General features: G+C 35.6%; 1 protein-coding gene across 1 annotated transcript; it reads left to right on the forward strand.

Annotated features, from left to right (window-relative positions):
- The first annotated feature begins 11,964 nt into the window (after positions 1-11,964).
- Positions 11,965-16,452, forward strand: LOC107792034 (putative serine/threonine-protein kinase PBL25). The gene is made up of 5 exons (XM_016614212.2): positions 11,965-13,465; positions 14,608-14,804; positions 14,906-15,095; positions 15,171-15,562; positions 15,658-16,452. The coding sequence occupies exons 1-5, from the start codon at positions 13,363-13,365 to the stop codon at positions 16,450-16,452; spliced, it is 1,677 nt and encodes a 558-aa protein (XP_016469698.1). The 5' UTR covers positions 11,965-13,362.
- The last annotated feature ends 1,425 nt before the right edge of the window (positions 16,453-17,877 follow it).

Below are 17,877 nucleotides of genomic sequence, written 5' to 3' on the forward strand. Positions count from 1 at the left end.
TTATGTAAATTTAAAATTGTTCCTCTTCTCTTTTCTTATACTGAAATGTAGAATCCATAGTCATACAGAATTACCGCAAGTCCCGAGACCATCCAATGTAAACAACTGATTCTAGCCATATACGAATCCGAAACATTTTAAATTGCCACTTATACATTTTTTTGAATCCATTAGCACCTTCTCAAGAGTCACCCACTTTGCTCAAATCTAAATTGCACCACCCAAATGGGCTAAAATACACATGCCCCACTAGTACAACAACACCCAAAGAAGTAACCCTCCCTTAATACCACCGATAAAATTCATACTCTGTGCGCACTACATCCTTCAGAAATAACAGCTTACTCACCCCATGATTTTCCTATACTCCTAAAGTGCCATAACCCGTATCTAGAAATTTCCTTACTCGAGTCATTTTCGAGCTCCACCTTTGCAAGTCATCACTGATTCCCAAGTATACCTCAGACCAAAACAAAAATTTGACACATAACTATGAATTGAATTATCAATGGTAGACTCCCCCACTTGGCTTAGAGCCATAAATTAAAACACTCCATAATTCACAATACCCATACTCTATTACTATCATAATACGTAGCCAGTACAACAAAAATTCTTCTCAAGCTCATACAACGCCAACCATAAAAATACCTCAATTGTCCGCTAGACTCACATTCATTCTCTTAACACTCAGGTCAACTTTCTCAACCAGATTCAAATTCAAATCCCAACACATACGCCTCATCGGTAGAAAAGAAACTCCTTACTCACATCATAAGGAATAGACCTACGTAGATTACTCTGCAAAGGATAACCCACCTGCTTAGCCTCAAATTGGTATCTTGCCCTTTCGCTGTTACAATTACTATGAGATCACTTAATCTTTCTGAGTCGAAACTCATTAACCAGACATAAGAATTTAATTTGTCCCAAAATTTAACAACGTGAAAGATCCTTCAAAACATTCATACTCGAGATTGTACGTCACATCGAAACAAAAATCGAGCACCCAATGGCCTTTCCTTTACATTCCAAGGAAACACTTCTCGTCACATTCAAATCGTCTTAACACATCCCGTAATTACACCATACTTATCACAAAGCCATTCCACCGCTCATCGAGCCACAAATTCCATTCGTAGGGACATTACCGGACATATGAGTCAAAATATACAAGTAACAACTGAAGCTATCGAGCTTAAGCTGCGGTCTAACCATGGCCTCAAGTCCTCCAGACTGGCCCATCACCAAAACAGAGAATACACATCTCGAACCTCGTTCGTAGAATCACAAGACGGCTATGCACAGCTGATACCGAGCGCTCACATGCGTATACGAATGCGTGGAAGGAATTCAAAGAGTTACGCTTCAAGCTGAATCAATGTCGCACGATAAGGAAAAAAAATGGGAAATATATCCTAAATGTCTTGTAGCCTCTCCAAGATAGGTATGGACGTCATCATACCAATCCCCAAGACTCTACTAGACACTTGCTCATGACTTGTAGAACCTATAAACCTAGAGCTTTGATACCAACTTATCACGACCCAAAATCCAACTAGTCATGATGGCACCTAACCCAACCCGCTAGGTAAGCCAATTAACAACTATTCTATCCCAATGATATTTAATAAGACAGTTAAGTAAAGAAATTATCTGAATCTTATACATTTCCCAAGGACTGGTAGTACAAATTATGAGTTTCTAAGAATAGAGTTTACAAAGCTGAAATGAAGTAAATACATCATCTATTTGAAAAGTACATTAACAGAGTTTTATAGCTCTAAGGCTACCATGAACAAGAGGCAGCTACAACCAGAATACAGGTACATCTTCAAATCCAGCTCCCATCGAACACAGCAACATCAGTAGCCAACATCTGCACGCAAGGTGCAGAAGTATAATATGAGTACAATCGACCCTATGTATTCAATAAGTAACAAACCTAACCTTAGGTTGAAAGTAGTGACAAGCTAACAAAAAGGTCGTGTCCAACACTAATATTTCACAATAGTTCATAACAGCACAGTACAAGTAACAAAAGAAGTATCTCAGAAATAAAAGGCTCAGTTCGTTCATAATTCCAGAAAATAGGCATTTCTTTTCAAGTATCTCAGTGAAAACCCAAATCATTTACCAAAAAAAATAATAATAATATACGAGTAAGTTTGAAAATTGTAATTTTTCCCAAAAATTCTTTCAACAATAAATAAGATGTTCCATTTTCCTTTCAGATAGCAAGTGTAAGATGTCTCTCTATGCCCATATGTCAAAATGTATGAGAAGTCATAAATGACGTGATACCATACAGGATGAGGAAAAATGCATCTCTATGCCTGTATGTCAAGTGTGCATGCCAAATGCGATGTAAATCGGTGATAAAGATCATATGCATAATCTCAGAGTATCAATTCACTCAGTCCTCCCAGTCACTCGGCACTCGGTACTCGGTACTCGGCATACGCACTCAGTAGGTACCTGCGCTCACTGGGTTATGCATACTCCGGAAGGGCTCCTACAACCTAAGCGCTATAATCCGCAAGGACAACTCATGTGCTGACGGATAACTCACTTACCATAATATCAATATCTGGAATCGCACGGACAACTCACGTGCTATAGTAAGCCAATCTGACCCGCTGCAGCATGCAGCCCGATCCGATAATCATCCTCACAATCAGGCCCTCGGCCTCACTCAGTCATCAATCTCTCCAGTCTTTCGGGCTCACAATGTCATGATACTAGCCCGAAAATAATGATGTGATGCATCAATAAATAACAACAACGACTGAGATATGATATGCATGTGAATGCGTATGACTGAGTATGTAATGCAATGAAAGCAGATTACTCAACAACAGAAATGACCTCAGTGGGTCCCAACAGGATAAGCATATAGCCTAGACATGGCTTCTAACATAATCACAGCTCAATAACTCTAGTACGTAGAGATTTCATGATTTCAGACAAGTTCAGGTAACTAACAGTACCACAGAAATAATGGAAATCACAGTTCACACGGTGCACGCCCACACGCCCGTCACCTAGCATGCGTATCACCTCAAAACCAAACACATAACACATATATTCAAACAAACCAAACACATAACACGTATGTTCATACGTTCAGCTCCAAAATTAGAAGAGTTACTTACCTCGAACAAGCCAATACCAATGTCGAGCAAGCCAAGCGATGCTCTAAAGATGCCATCCCGCGCGTTCTGAGCTCCGAACGGCTCGAAACTAACCAAAAATAAACTCAAGTACATCAAATAATGCTAAAGGAACCAATCCCGATCGAAAAAGATCAAATCTTGAATCAAAAGCCTAAAATTGGCCAAAAGCCCAACCTGGACCCGCACCTCGGAACCCAATAAAATTTACAAATCCCATTCAATTACGAGTCCAACCATACTAGTTTCACTCAAATCCGACTCCAATTTAATGTTCAAAACTCTAAAATTCATATTATGAAACTTTAGGTCAAAATGCCCAATTTCCTCTTTAAAATTCACAATCCAATTACCAAAAACGAAGGTATATTCGTGATATAAAGTCAAAAATCAGTGTAGGATATTTACCCCAGTCCACAAGATGCAAATTGCTTCAAGAATGGCCTCAATCCGAGCTTCATAGCTCCCAAAATGAAGAAAGAACCATAAACCCTCGATAATATAGCTTCTGCCCAGCGATTCCGCATTTGTGGACAATTCGTCGCATCTGCGACCACCGCTTTTGCGAAAAAACTTCGCTCCTGCAGAAATTAGCCTTGCCCAGCACCCCACGCACTTGCGGTCTTTAAGTCGCTTCTGCGATCGTGCTTCGGCGCACTTGAACCACATCTGCGGTTGCGCAGGTGCGTCCAAGCATCAGCACCTGCGATCCTCATGCCCAGCTCCTTTTCACGCTTCTGCAACTCCTCTGTCGCTTCTGCGACCATCGCACCTGCGCAAACCAGCCGCAATGCGATCACACCAGAACCAACAGCTTAGCAAAAAATCCAAAAATGTAATGAAATGATCTGAACCTCATCCGGAACTCATCCGAGCCCCTCAGGACCCCATCCGAACATGCAAACAAGTTTTATAACACAATACGGACCTACTCGAGGCCTCAAAACACACATAAAAACATCAAAACAATGAATTACACCTCAAATCGAAATCTATGAATTTTGAACTTTCAAATTCAATAACTCGTGCCGAAACATAGCAAACCAATCCGGAATGACTTCAAATTTTGCACACAAGTCCTAAATGACTAACAGAGCTATTCAAATTTCCAGAATCAGATTCCGACCCAGATATCAAAAAGTCAACCCCCCGGTCAAACTTCGCAAAAATTCAACTTTTGCCATTTCAAGCCTAATTCCACTACGGACCTCCAAATAATTTTTCGGACACGCTCCTAAGTCCAAAATCATCATATAGAGCTATTGGAATCATCAGAATTCAAATCTGAGGTCGTTTACATATAAGTCAACATCCGGTCAACTTTTTCAACTTAAAATTTTCAATTGGGAGACTAAGTGTCTCATTTCACTCCGAAATCCTTCTGGGCCCGAGCCAATTACCCCGGCAAGTCATACAACAACTATAAAGCATAATGTGAGCAGTGAATGGGGGAACGGGACTGTAATACTCGAAATGACCGGCCAGGTCGTTACACCATGGAAATACAGAGTCACACTGGATACTAATGTTTGAGAATTTGATATCGTGGCCATGGAAGAATAATATTTGATAATAAGATAACAAATGTACGGACACTTCCAAGGAGGGCTATAACTTTTATTTCATCAAACTTTAGTGAAATAAAAGATCAAACACCGTAATAGAAGACACAACAGTTAGTAACAAAATTTTGAAAAGATACCATATTCTGAACATTATTAGTAGCTTTTGTGAAGAATTGCATCCCTTCACTCACAAACTATTACTTTATTCTTTATTTATGTTAATAGGAAGACGTTGGATGGTTTGAGTATAAATAAAATGGTGTTTGTAAGAATTTGGAAGGTATAATTTATGAGCTCTAATTTTGAAAAGTCACCCAACGTTTTCTATTCTTTTACGAAAAGGCAACGCGTTTGAAAACAAAGTAAATAATAGGCATATGTAAGGTAGAAATCAGTTTGAACATTAGATACTAATACGAAAGATCACACCTTTTCAAGTAAATTTAGCACTTTTGCGCAATTTTTTATATGTAAAATATTTAAATTATTTAAAAGGATATTTTGGCAATTTAACTTTTTTACTTAAGGGCTTCCCACTTTTAATATAATATAGATATATTTCTTTGTCTGTATTTATGTATTTCGAAGGTTTGTATTTTTTTAATACAACTGAATACACATATATTCATGCATACTGTACATACAATATGCATGAATATAGGATATAAACATTGAAGTACACTGAATACAAACATTGAAATAGAACATAATATAAACAGTGAATACATTTAATTTTAAAATACAGTGATATACAGTAAAATATAATGAATACAAATTAAAGTATAGTGAATACAACCAATGAAATATACTGAATACAACAGTAATAACATGTATTAGGAATAACTAAAATACTATTAATACAAATATATTTGAATACACTGAATGCAAAATAGCGAATACAGTAAATATAAACATTGAATCTAATGGATGCGACAGTAAAAAATAAATATTAAAACACACTAAATACAAAAGTTAAATACAACAGTTATATACAACTGAAAAAACTAATTAATTGAGTTGATAATGAGGCGTGTTAGAATTGATTTGTTGAGTTATATTAGGAGTGTATCACGCTAATTGATCATATTTCTGTTATTAGACATCTGGACAGACCTATTTTTAAGGTGATTGTTGTTACTGTATTCATGAATGCATGGCAAAAATGCATGTGAATACAGTTGCGTACAGATGTAACCTCTATTTTTAGGCGACTTTTGCTACTGTATTCATGAATACACTAGCGTGAATACAGCAAATATACTACCGTAACAACTTAATAATAGCTATAGGAAGTTAATATCCACTAAATAATAGTGGTTTCTAAAAATTTCTCTTGAAATTTTAGTGCTCAATTGTGGATATGAGTTGTACAATATATGGGTAAGGTTTGCGTACACACTACCCTCCCTAGATCTCACTTATGGGAATATAATGGGTATGTTGTTGTAATCGTGCACACGAGTAGCGAGATTTTTCAACATTTTATCCATATTTTATGGAGTACTATTTTCAATCTTTGACTCGTCTGATAAGATGTAACGACATGGCCGGTCGTTTTGAGTATTACAGCCATGTCCCCCCCATTTACTGCTTATTTTTTGCTTTACAGTTATTATATGACTTGCCGGGGTAATTGGTTCAGGTCCGGTGAGGTCTTGGAATGAATGAGAACACTTAGTTCCAAAGTTTAAAACTTAAGTTGAAAAGGTTTGCTGGATGTCGACCTATGTGTAAACGACCCCGGAATAAAGTTTTGATGATTCCAATAGCTCTGTATAGTGATTTTGGACTTAGGAGCGTGTCAGAAAATTTATTTGGAAGCTCATAGCTAAATTAGGCTTGAAATGGCTAAAATAGAAATTAAAGTTTGGAAGTTTGACCGGGTAGTTGACTTTTTGATATCGTAGTCGGAATCCAATTCTGAAAATTTCTGTTATGTCATTTATGACTTGTGTGCAAAATTTTAGGTCAATCGGAATTAAATTTATAGGTTTCGTCATCGAATGCAGAAGTTGAAATTCGTTAGTTTCGTTAAGCTTGAATTGGGGTGTGATTTGTGATTTTAGCGTTATTTGATGTGATTTGAGGTTTCGACTAAGTTCGTATGATGCTTTAGGACTTGTTGGTGTATTTGGTTGAGGTCCCGGGGGCCTCGGGTGAGTTTCAAATGGTTAACGGATCGAAATTTGCATTTAAACAGTTGCTGGAATTTTCTGATGCCTGTATCTGGTTTCCTTCATCGCGTTCGTGGAGAGGAAATGTGGATTGGCCATTTTGTTCTTCGCATTCGCGACCACAGGCACGCGTTCGCGAAGGGTCGAGGGGAAATGCTACGCGTTCGCGATCGAGGCCTTGCGTTTGCAAAAGGGAAAGCCGACCTGGGGAAAAAGTGGTCTTCGCGTTCGGGAGACCGGGCTCGCGTTCGCGAAGGAAAAAATCTGGACAGCAAATAAATGTGCTTCGCAAACGCGAGGGAGCTGTCGCGTTCGCAAAGAAGAAGCGCCTGGACAGAAACTTTAAGTTTTGAAAATAGGACGACGAGGCGATTTTCTGGAGATTTTCAAGGAAAACAATGGGGTAAGTGCTCTTAACTCAATATTGGTTAAATTACCCGAATCCATGGTTGTTTTTAACATTTAACTGGTGAATTGAGTTGAAAAATTTAGAAAATCCTCTTATTTTAATTTGAAGATTTGAGGGTCGAGTTGATGTCGGAATTTGGTAAAATTTGTATGGTTGGACTCGTGGTTGAATGGGCGTTCATATTTTGAAACTTTTGTCGAGTTCCGAGATGTGGGCCCCACGGGCAATTTTTGAGTTAAATTTCAAATTTTGTTGGAAAATTAGTATTTTCATATGGAATAAATTTTTATGATTTGTATTGACTGAATCGAATTTTTGTGACTAGATAAGAGGCTTTCGGAGACCAATTCGCGAGGCAAAGGCATAGCGGAGTAAAGAATTATACGGTTTAAGGTAAGTAGCATTTCTAAACTTGGTTTTGAGGGTATGAATCCCTGAATTTTGTATTATATCAATTATTGGAGGTAATGCACATGCTAGGTGACGAACGTGTGGGCGTGCACCATATAAATTGTGACTTAAATAAATTATGTGGAGTTGTAAAAATTAAAGAATCATGTTATTATCCAAATATTCTCCACGTGTTAGAGAAATTGAGCTGAGACTCGTATTAAAGATCATGTTTAGGCTACGTGTCTATATTTTGGGACTCATAGGGTCGTGTTACCGTTGAATTTAATTATTTTAAAATGTACATTTCATACTCAGTCATGTTCATAAATTATGAGGATATTTATGGGATCGGAGTTGCCCGCCTGCAGCAGTCCATATCGACTTTATATATATTATTATTATATGGATCGGGGCTGCCCGCCTGCAGCAGGCCATATCGGCTTTATCATTATATGAATCGGGGCTACCCCCCTGCAGCAGGCCATATCGGCTTTATATCACGCTTGGTTTGAAGGAGCCCCTCCGGAGTCTACACCCCCCACAGTGAGCATAGATGAATTATATTCGGGATGGACTTCCCAGGGCATGGACTTGCCTTATTTATATATGTTCGGAATGGACTTTCCAGGGCATGGACTTGCCTTATTGAATTATAATTGTGATAAATTTTTTCTGGACATGGATCTTGTCCGAGTCATTTACATTTGGGGATAAATTTACCCCTAGGTTGGCTTGGCCTTATACGGTACTGAGTCACTAACTGACGGTTGATGTGTGTGTGTATATATATATATATATATATATATATATATATATATATATATATATATATATATAAAAATATATATGTGTGTGTGGGATGGATCTTCCCTGGGCTGGATTGGTCACATACAGTACTGAATTTAACTGTTGAACATGAAAGCATGCTTACATTTTTGTACCGTTATTTATATACTGGACTAACCTGCGGAGCTCGTCACTACTTTCAGCCCAAAGGTTAGTCTTGTTACTTATTGAGTTGGTTGTACTCATACTACACCATGCACCTCGTGTGCAGATCCAGGTGCTTCCGGATACGGCGACTGTTAGATCTAAGAGGGTTATCAGTTGGAGATTATCAAGGTAGTTGCTTGGCGTCCGCTGACCTTGACTCTCTTCCTTTCAGTTATTGTACTGTTCTATATTTTCAGACAGTATTGTTATCAGTCAAACTTTATTACTCTTATCATTTAGATGCTCATGTACTCAGTGACACCGGATTTTGGGAGTGTTTTATATCCATATTTGTGAGGTTTTCTATCGCATTCAAACATTATGTTTTTAAACTTAAAAGATATTGTGTTTTTTGAGGTTGCCGGCTTGCCTAGTATTGAGATAGGCGCCATCACGACATGCTGATTTTGGATCGTGACATAAGGTGACTTTCATAAGACGATGACATAAAAATGTTCCTAAAGTAAACAATAGACTGCGCTATAAGTATATTTCCTACACGTAGGTTGTCAAATTTTTGTAGATGGCCAAGAAATTGTGAGGGAATTTTACACCAAACAGAAGACCAATAAAAAAAAAAAGAACAAAAATGAAAGAAAAAATTAAGTAATAACGAGGAACACTTCTTCTCTATGAAAGCTTAAATTAACATGAAAGTCCAATCGAAACAGAGGATCTTACATAGCAACAAGAAGTATCTAAACTAGGGTGGCAAGTGGGCCGGTCCAGGCCCGGGATCAGCCCGGAATTGCGGGCCAAACGGACTAAACAGGCTAGGACCGTTTGGCTCGGTTTTAGTGGGCATGGGCCGGTCTTGTGGGCCGGTCCTATGATTTGGGCCCGTCAGACCCGGGACCGTTTAGGCCGCCAGGGTCCGGGACCGGCCCGGTTCTTTAGCGGGCCAAACGGTCCCAACGGCTATTTTAAAAATAAAAAATAAAAAAAATAAAATAAAATACAGCCGTTGGGCTGTCAAAAATAGTCGTTGGCTATTTATAAAATAGTCATTTAACTCCCTCAACTTTGTTTTAATCCCAAACTTTTTATAATTATACTTTTTCCCTATTTTCAACTATAAATACCCCATCATTCTTTTATTTTTTCTTACAAAATCATCAATCTATCACAATCTCTCTAATTTTCTTCTATAATTGCTACTATTGCTTACTTTATTGTTACAATTTGTGAAATAATTATGAAGTTGGTGAATTGAAATCTTCAACGATAATCAATTTCCAACAAGTTGTTCGTCAATTCGGTAAACTCGTTCCAACTCTTAAGTTTTAATATTATAATTTTGTTTGTTTTATTTATTTTTTATTACTTTATTAATTAAGATGGCTTCCTTAAAAAAACTTTTTGGTAAAAATAAGGGAAAATCCAAGAGTGACGAATCTAGTGCTCAATTTGTTCCTCCCCCACTGCCCCGGGCTCCCTGAACCAAACTCCATATACGTCCTACACCTGCTATTCTTGCTGAATCACAACCAGATGAAGACGAAGCTTACGAAGAAATGCTAGCTGAACTTGCGGAGGATGTTGCTTCGCCTGGAAGTGACGATGACCAAGCAACTTTTCCGCCACCACCAACGAAAATTCCTCCGGACCTTGATAGATTTATGAAGTTTGTAAGAGATACCATGTAACTTGTATGAACAAAAATTAGTATGTATTATATAACTTATATTTTGGCACATCTTAATTAGTTTCTTTTTCTTCTCAATGGTGGTATTAGCACCTTGTTGTGCTCATTCCATAGGGGGATGAAGACTAAGAAAGATATTGCCATATTTTTTAATACTATAATAAAATTACAAAGCATATCTCTTTACAATATTTTGTCTTTAGACTTAGATATTATTTTTAACATCCTTTTGTCTTTAGACTAATATATATACTATACTAAACTATACTATATATACATCTTATATATAGTATATAAGCTGTATATATAGCTTATCGAATATAACTTTTATATAACATATATATATATATATATATATATATATATATATATATATATATATATACATATATTTTAATATATATACCATACTTACACTATACTATGCACTAAGTATTAGTACATTAGCTAATATTATATCGAATATAGCTTTTATATATATATATATATATGCATATGAGTGGGTTATAAGTCGATATTTACAATATTTTTGTCTTTAGACTTAGATATTATTTTTAACATCTTTTTGTCTTTAGACTAATATATATACTATATATACATCTTATATATAGTATATAAGCTGTATATATAGCTTATCGAATATAACTTTTATATATATATAACCCCAAACGTTTTATACATTTAATATATATACTATACTATACTATATATACATCTTATATATAGTATATAAGATGTATATATAGCATATCGAATATAGCTTATATATAAATATACTATATATACATCTTATATATATACATCTTATATATAGTATATAAAATGTATATATAGCTTATCGAATATAGCTTATATATATATATATATATACTATACTATATATACATCTTATATATAATATATAAGATGTATATATAGTATAGTATATATATTAAATGTATATATAGTATAGTATATATATTAAATGTATATATAGTATATATATATATAAGCTATATTCGATAAGCTATATATACATCTTATATACTATATATATATACATTTAATATATATACTATACTATATATACATCTTATATATAGTATATAAGATGTATATATAGCTTATCGAATATAGCTTATATATATATATATATATATATATATATATATATATATATATATATATACATTTAATATATATATTATACTATATATACATCTTATATATAGTATATAAGATGTATATATAGCTTATATATATATATATATACATCTTATATCGATATACTATATATACATCTTATATACTATATATATTCGATATTAAATATTGAATATTAAAATTTAGGATGTTAAATAAAATTTAGGTCACAATTCTATAATAAAATTTACAAAGCATTGTCTTAGATATTTTTTTTAACATCCTTTTGTCTCTAATATCTATTTTTTTTTTTTTTACATATACATATATATTGGGCCCACTTAGCCCATTTAGCCCGGGTCCAAACGGTCCCGGTCCAGGGCCGGTCCTTAGAAAAAGCCCGGTTGGCCCATTTAATTTGGGTCCAGCCCGGGACCGAACCCGGAACCGTTTGGACCGGCCCACTTGCCAGCCCTAATCTAAACCAACTCTTTTTTTTTTCCTTTTTTTTTCCATTAATAAAACAAACGAAGGAAATCTGTGAACATCTTCATGCGTTCTTCATCTCTAGTATTGTATTGACGTAGTGCTAGTAACGTCTCAGCACTAAAATAGGTAGTAGTAATAAAGATTTGGTGGTGCTTTTCAAATAGTTGGTATACTTGGTTGCCTTCATGTCATGGAATTCAAAATCAAAATGAAGCACCATTTCATTCTTGCCGTCTGCCTGAAATCGTGACTTACAATTCCAACTATACATTAGTATTAGTTTTTTCTTACTTTTCTGGGATAGACCACTTATAATTTATAACTAACTAATCCGTTCCTTTATATATATATTACAAAAAGTAATATAAAGGTATAAAGCACGTAGAAAATTTAAGGAACCACTTGACAACATGAGCTTTGATGGACTAAATCTAAGAGTTAGACTGCTAGTATAAAAAAATAACTCACCCCACAAACTAAAAGTTGGAGGGGAGAGCAACTCTCTATTGTCATTATTATAGTAAATAATGGATAAAAAGCTTTCTTCTTTTTTCTTTTCTTTTACCTTTTTGTAGAAGGGGATCGAAGAGGACGCAACAAAAAGAAAAAATTAACTTCTAATAATGTAAAAGAATTTTTACATTATTAGGTTATCTAAAAGATAAATACATGTAACTATAAAAAAAATGAAATAAACAACTTGACAAAGAAGATCGATTACCAACTATAACAAGTTAAAATATATTGATAGTATAGGATTATTTATATTGTCAATATATATACGGTAAATCACACAAAGAATTGCCTCAAAAGATAAAAACTAAAAACACGAAACAGGACAAAGATAGAAGTGCATATAAGTTATGGTGCATTATAAGTATTTGTCTTAGAAGTCCCATAGAAAGGGGAGAGAAGGAAAGAGAGAGGAAAAAAGGTGTGAGATTACAGGATATACAACCATTCAAATCTCCCTTTTTTTCTCTGATGAGAAATCTTGAGGAAAATTCTTGAGCCAATGATTTGTCCCTTTCCTCCACTCCTAATAATTTGTTTTCCTTCAATATCTTTCAACCTGGAAAACCCTCCTCCCTTCTCCCATTTTTACGTTAATGTTTCTCAATGTGACCATTTCATGCATGAAACCTCACTATCTTCATGCACAACATTTTTCAATTATACTTCTTGAGGCCAACATATGCAAAAACTCTGATATTCTTTCTCCAAGATTTTACCGTTTGAGCTCCATTCGTGAAACACAAGGATCAATATATTTGCTTTGATATATTTTCTTTTAACATTTTGCTAAATTTATTCTAGAGGTGGATTTTTTTCCCCCTTTAATCTTGTGAGAAGGTCAAGAAGATATGGCCTCCCCTGCTCTATATAAGGAATCAATGATATGAGTTGCCTCCCTTGTTTTCAGTCTAAGAAAGCCAACGAGCCACCGGAGGACCTCCCGGTTGCTCGCCCCCTAAATGCTCCATCCCCTCCACCACATTTTGGTATGTTCTTTTCTTGAAATTTAAAAATAGACCAATTTATATTTTCTTTTCCACCACCTATTAGCACATACATTGGTGTTTCTCTTTATTTTACCTGTCTGAATTTGTCTAATTAATTTCTACGAGAAGAATGTATCTGTAGAGGTCAAGAATCTTGTTAGCAGGTACAAGAATGAAAAAGCAGTTATGAGTAAGCAAAGAACTTGTGGTTTTAGTCCAAGAGAAAACATAGAAAGAAAGCAAAAAAGAAGTAGCCAAATAGGAGACACTGAAGTAGGAAGTCTAATTTAGTTATAGCTTTCTGGTTTTTCTTAGTTAAGACAAACTAATTATTTTAAGATATATGTAAGACCTTGCAAAGAGTATGCATTATGTATTTTAAGACAATCTTAGCATGGAAACAGTGGATGCTAATAGTGTTCAGAACTAATGACACCAAATGAAAAACTAATACCTTATTCAGTAAAAAGAATAAGCTGGCTTAGAATTCAAGAGAAGAAAATTGCCACCAATGCAAGAATCAGTCACCATGTTTGTTTGTTTTCCTTACTCAGTTTCAGAAACACTTTAAAAGACTGCATCCTTTTAAGCTATAGACTGTGGCGGAGCCAGAAATTTTAGTAAGGAGTGTCAAAATATAAAAAAAGTACACACACAAAGAAAATAAAGGGAGCCACCATATAATTTATATACATAAAAATAAAATTTTAAGCTAGCTAAACAGTGTAATTTTCCGGTGAAGGGGTGTTGACACCCCTTAACATAAGGTGCTTCCGCCACTGGCTATAGATATCAGGGGAAGATGCAAGTAAGTGGAAGCTCTGCCTTCAAAGCGGCCTCTATGTATATACAAGAAACTTTACAGAAAATATATATTTATACTTGTACTACGTTTGCATCCACTGCTACATAAGCATATGAATGGTAATAAGTATGCCACACACACTACTTACTTGAATCGGCCTCCATAAACATGGCGAATACTGCTAAGGCAGCTCCTTTGGCTTCCCCTAGTCGGCTAGTTGTGATTGCTTTTGTTCCTTTTCTTACGGGGCGTGATGGTGCTGGAATACCTGCATGTCATGTTTAATTCTCGTAATAGACCTGCAGGCTTGTGTTTACCTTTTCCTTGCATTTCACAGAAAATAACAACTACAAACCACCATGTGAAAATGCTAACAAGGTTGAGCGAGCTAGCCCTGTTGAAAATGGGGATAGCAACGCTAAGACTTTCACATTCCGTGAGCTAGCCAGTGCAACAAAGAACTTTCGGCAAGAATGCCTAATAGGAGAAGGTGGATTTGGAAGAGTGTTTAAGGGAACGCTTCAAGGCGGAGAGGTAAAATGACCCTGGAGTTTGTTCCTCATCTGTTATTCTACTTTTATGCATCTCCACATATTTTTTTCAAGGACGAGACTTCACTTTTCATATCTAAATAGGTTGTGGCAGTAAAGCAACTAGACAGAACTGGAACACAAGGAAACAAGGAGTTTCAAGTTGAAGTCTTAATGCTAACTCTCCTTAACCATCCAAATCTGGTCAATCTCATTGGATATTGTGCTGATGGAGATCAGAGGATTTTAGTCTATGAATACATGCCAATGGGCTGTCTTGCTGATCATCTAATGGGTAAACACCTTACCTTGCTTCATGCTTTCTCAAATGTTCTTGCTTCTGTACTGATTGCATTATGTTACACTCCAGACATTAAGGAGGATCAAAAGCCATTAGATTGGCAAAACAGAATGAAGATAGCCTCAGGTGCAGCTCAAGGACTTGAATATCTACATGATAAGGCCAACCCGCCAATCATTTATCGCGATCTGAGAACCACCAATATTCTATTAGATCGAGATTTTAATTCTAGACTTTCAGACTACGGCCTTGCCAAGCTTGCAGGTGGAGGGAATGCATCACACATATCACCAAGGGTAATGGGAACCTACGGTTACTGTGCTCCAGAATATGAAAGATCTGGTGAACTCTCTTTCAAGTCGGATATATATAGTTTTGGAGTTGTTTTACTTGAACTTATTACAGGGCGTCGTGCAGTGGATACTACAAGGCCTGCAGAGGAGCAAAACTTAGTTGCTTGGGTGAGCATTGTTGTATGTTCTCGCTAGTGTAACTAAAAAGAAGTGGTTTGAATTTGACTAAATTCTAACTGATTATGAAATGTGTGATTGAATAGGCACAGCCCATTTTCAGGAATCCAAAAAGGTTCAGAGAAATGGCAGATCCACTTCTCAAAAACAAGTTTCCTGAGAGAAGTTTGAATCAAGCAGTTGGGGTTGCAGCCATGTGTTTACAAGAAGAGCCGTCAGTCCGCCCCTTGATCGGTGATGTTGTAGCTGCTATTACTTCCCTTGAAGTGGCTCCACCAGATGAACCAATTCCTGAATCTTTGTCTCCTGATAAAGACAGTTCAGATACAGAGATTTCAGATGATTACGAGCCAAAGAGTTCAGATAATGAGGATCGAAGCTGCGAAAATGATCAACAAAATGATGAAAATGTTCATTATAATAAAGATCATCAAAAAGTTGCTGACAGTGATGAGGATGATAGAGCAAGTTCTGATTATGGATATGGAAGCACATCAGGATCTTCAGAGAATGAGAACGAAGGAAGCACGTTTGAACGTGGAGGGATGACAACAAAATCTGGAAAATGGGGTTCCAAATCAAGACGCAAAAGCAAGTTAAAATCCTCCTCTCGAACTAACAGCTCAAGTTCAAGACGCAAAAGCAAGGTTTTAAGAGATGCCACAAAAGACCCTCAAACGAACGATTCATTCAATTTAAGAGATGACAAAATCCATTTCAGTTTAAGGCAACAAAGCAGCGTAAAGTCCAAGGATGTAAGTTTTGGAGCATATTCAAGTCATAGCAGCAATGAGGAATCAGAAAGCGAAAGTAATGGTTTAAATCACCAACACCATGTGCAATTAAAACATGAAACCATGCCTCAGAAATTAAAATCCTGATATCTCTTTATCATCAAAGTACATGGACTTATGTTACCATGGCACCTTTCTTCATCTGAGGTTTCAGAATAAGAGTACACAATCACACAGTGAGCTCTTTTAAATTATAATTATGGACAAATTTGTATGCGAAGCAGGTATCATATTTATATTTTTGGTATTACTATAAGTTTATGGATATCTGGCATTTTCATTCAATACAAGTCCTAAAAGGGGGTTACTTTTCTGTAGCTAGCATTAGACTTGTCGTTCATCCCAAAAACCTTAAAAGTCATTTATGGGGAATATTAAAGCTTCAGATGAGCCAGTTTCATCGATCAACTATTTTCTAGTCAAATATTTTTAGCCAGCATCTAGTGCTTTCAATCAAGGCAAAGGGAAGGGGGTGGTGCCATATAAATTCTACATCAATAAAAACTTAAAAAGTAAGGAAATGAAAATTACTGGATTGAAGTTTTTGGGGCCAGAAGAGAAAAATGAACAGCTATTACGTTCAAAGTGAAATTCTCAGAAGTTGTAAATTGGGGAGTATTAGAAATGTTACCAAGACTATGTATCAAGAAGTATTATCGTATATAGGAGAATATAACTCAATTTGCATATTGAAAAACTAATTATACCTTCCAAGCATACATCCCAAGAAGTATTATCGTATCCACCGACCAGACAATCGCAAACAATTTCCAGAAGAATGGCAACTGTAATATTTAGCAGAGCGATGAAGAGAAACAGATAATTCAACTCTTCTTTTTCATTCTTTGAGCAGTTTCGAGCCCGAAGAGAAGGAATTGCTGCAAATAATAGGAACGAACTTATTACAAGTGAAACGTTTTTATCCAGGTCCGGGCAAAAAGGATAAAGTTTTTAAGGAAAAGGGAAAGATGTATATACAAATTTATGCCTCTTAAAATTGGTATTTACAAAATCAGGAGACATTCTATATGTTTTGAATTTAAGCTTCTTTATACCATAAGCAAAATTCTAGCACAAATTGTAGTACCAATAAAACATTGCAAATGTGTGTTATTTACTACTTTTCCTTAAAGTAAATAAGCAAAAGATGAGCAATATATATCTAGTTAAGAGAATCGATCATAGGGCCATATATCTTCATGTGTTACTTATAGCTAGGATTTAGGCTTTAGGATTAGTGGCATATCCCAAATTTAGAAGTTATGAGTTCTGAAAGGATAACGGTTACTTATTTTTGAAACATATATATAACTATATAAAGTTTGATCTCAAAAAATCGTATTTTGTTGAATTCACAAACTAATTGTCGGGCATAGATGTATAGAATTCAATTGTAGACTTCATCTTATTACTCCAACTAATACTCAGACATCATTATCAATCTTTAATACTTGAAAATTTCATCAAAACTATTCGATTTGTATGATTTTCGTAAAAACAAGCATAAAATTA

This window comes from Nicotiana tabacum, chromosome 13, assembly GCF_000715075.1.
Source record: "Nicotiana tabacum cultivar K326 chromosome 13, ASM71507v2, whole genome shotgun sequence".
NCBI classification, from domain to species: domain Eukaryota; kingdom Viridiplantae; phylum Streptophyta; class Magnoliopsida; order Solanales; family Solanaceae; genus Nicotiana; species Nicotiana tabacum.

Bases quoted from the DNA above. Each gene is read 5' to 3' on its own strand.
- LOC107792034 (XM_016614212.2), top strand. From the start codon at position 13,363: ATGAGTTGCCTCCCTTGTTTTCAGTCTAAGAAAGCCAACGAGCCACCG. The intron at 13,466-14,607 runs GTATGTTCTTTT...TGCATTTCACAG, and splicing joins ATCCCCTCCACCACATTTTG to AAAATAACAACTACAAACCA. The intron at 15,096-15,170 runs GTAAACACCTTA...GTTACACTCCAG, and splicing joins TCTTGCTGATCATCTAATGG to ACATTAAGGAGGATCAAAAG.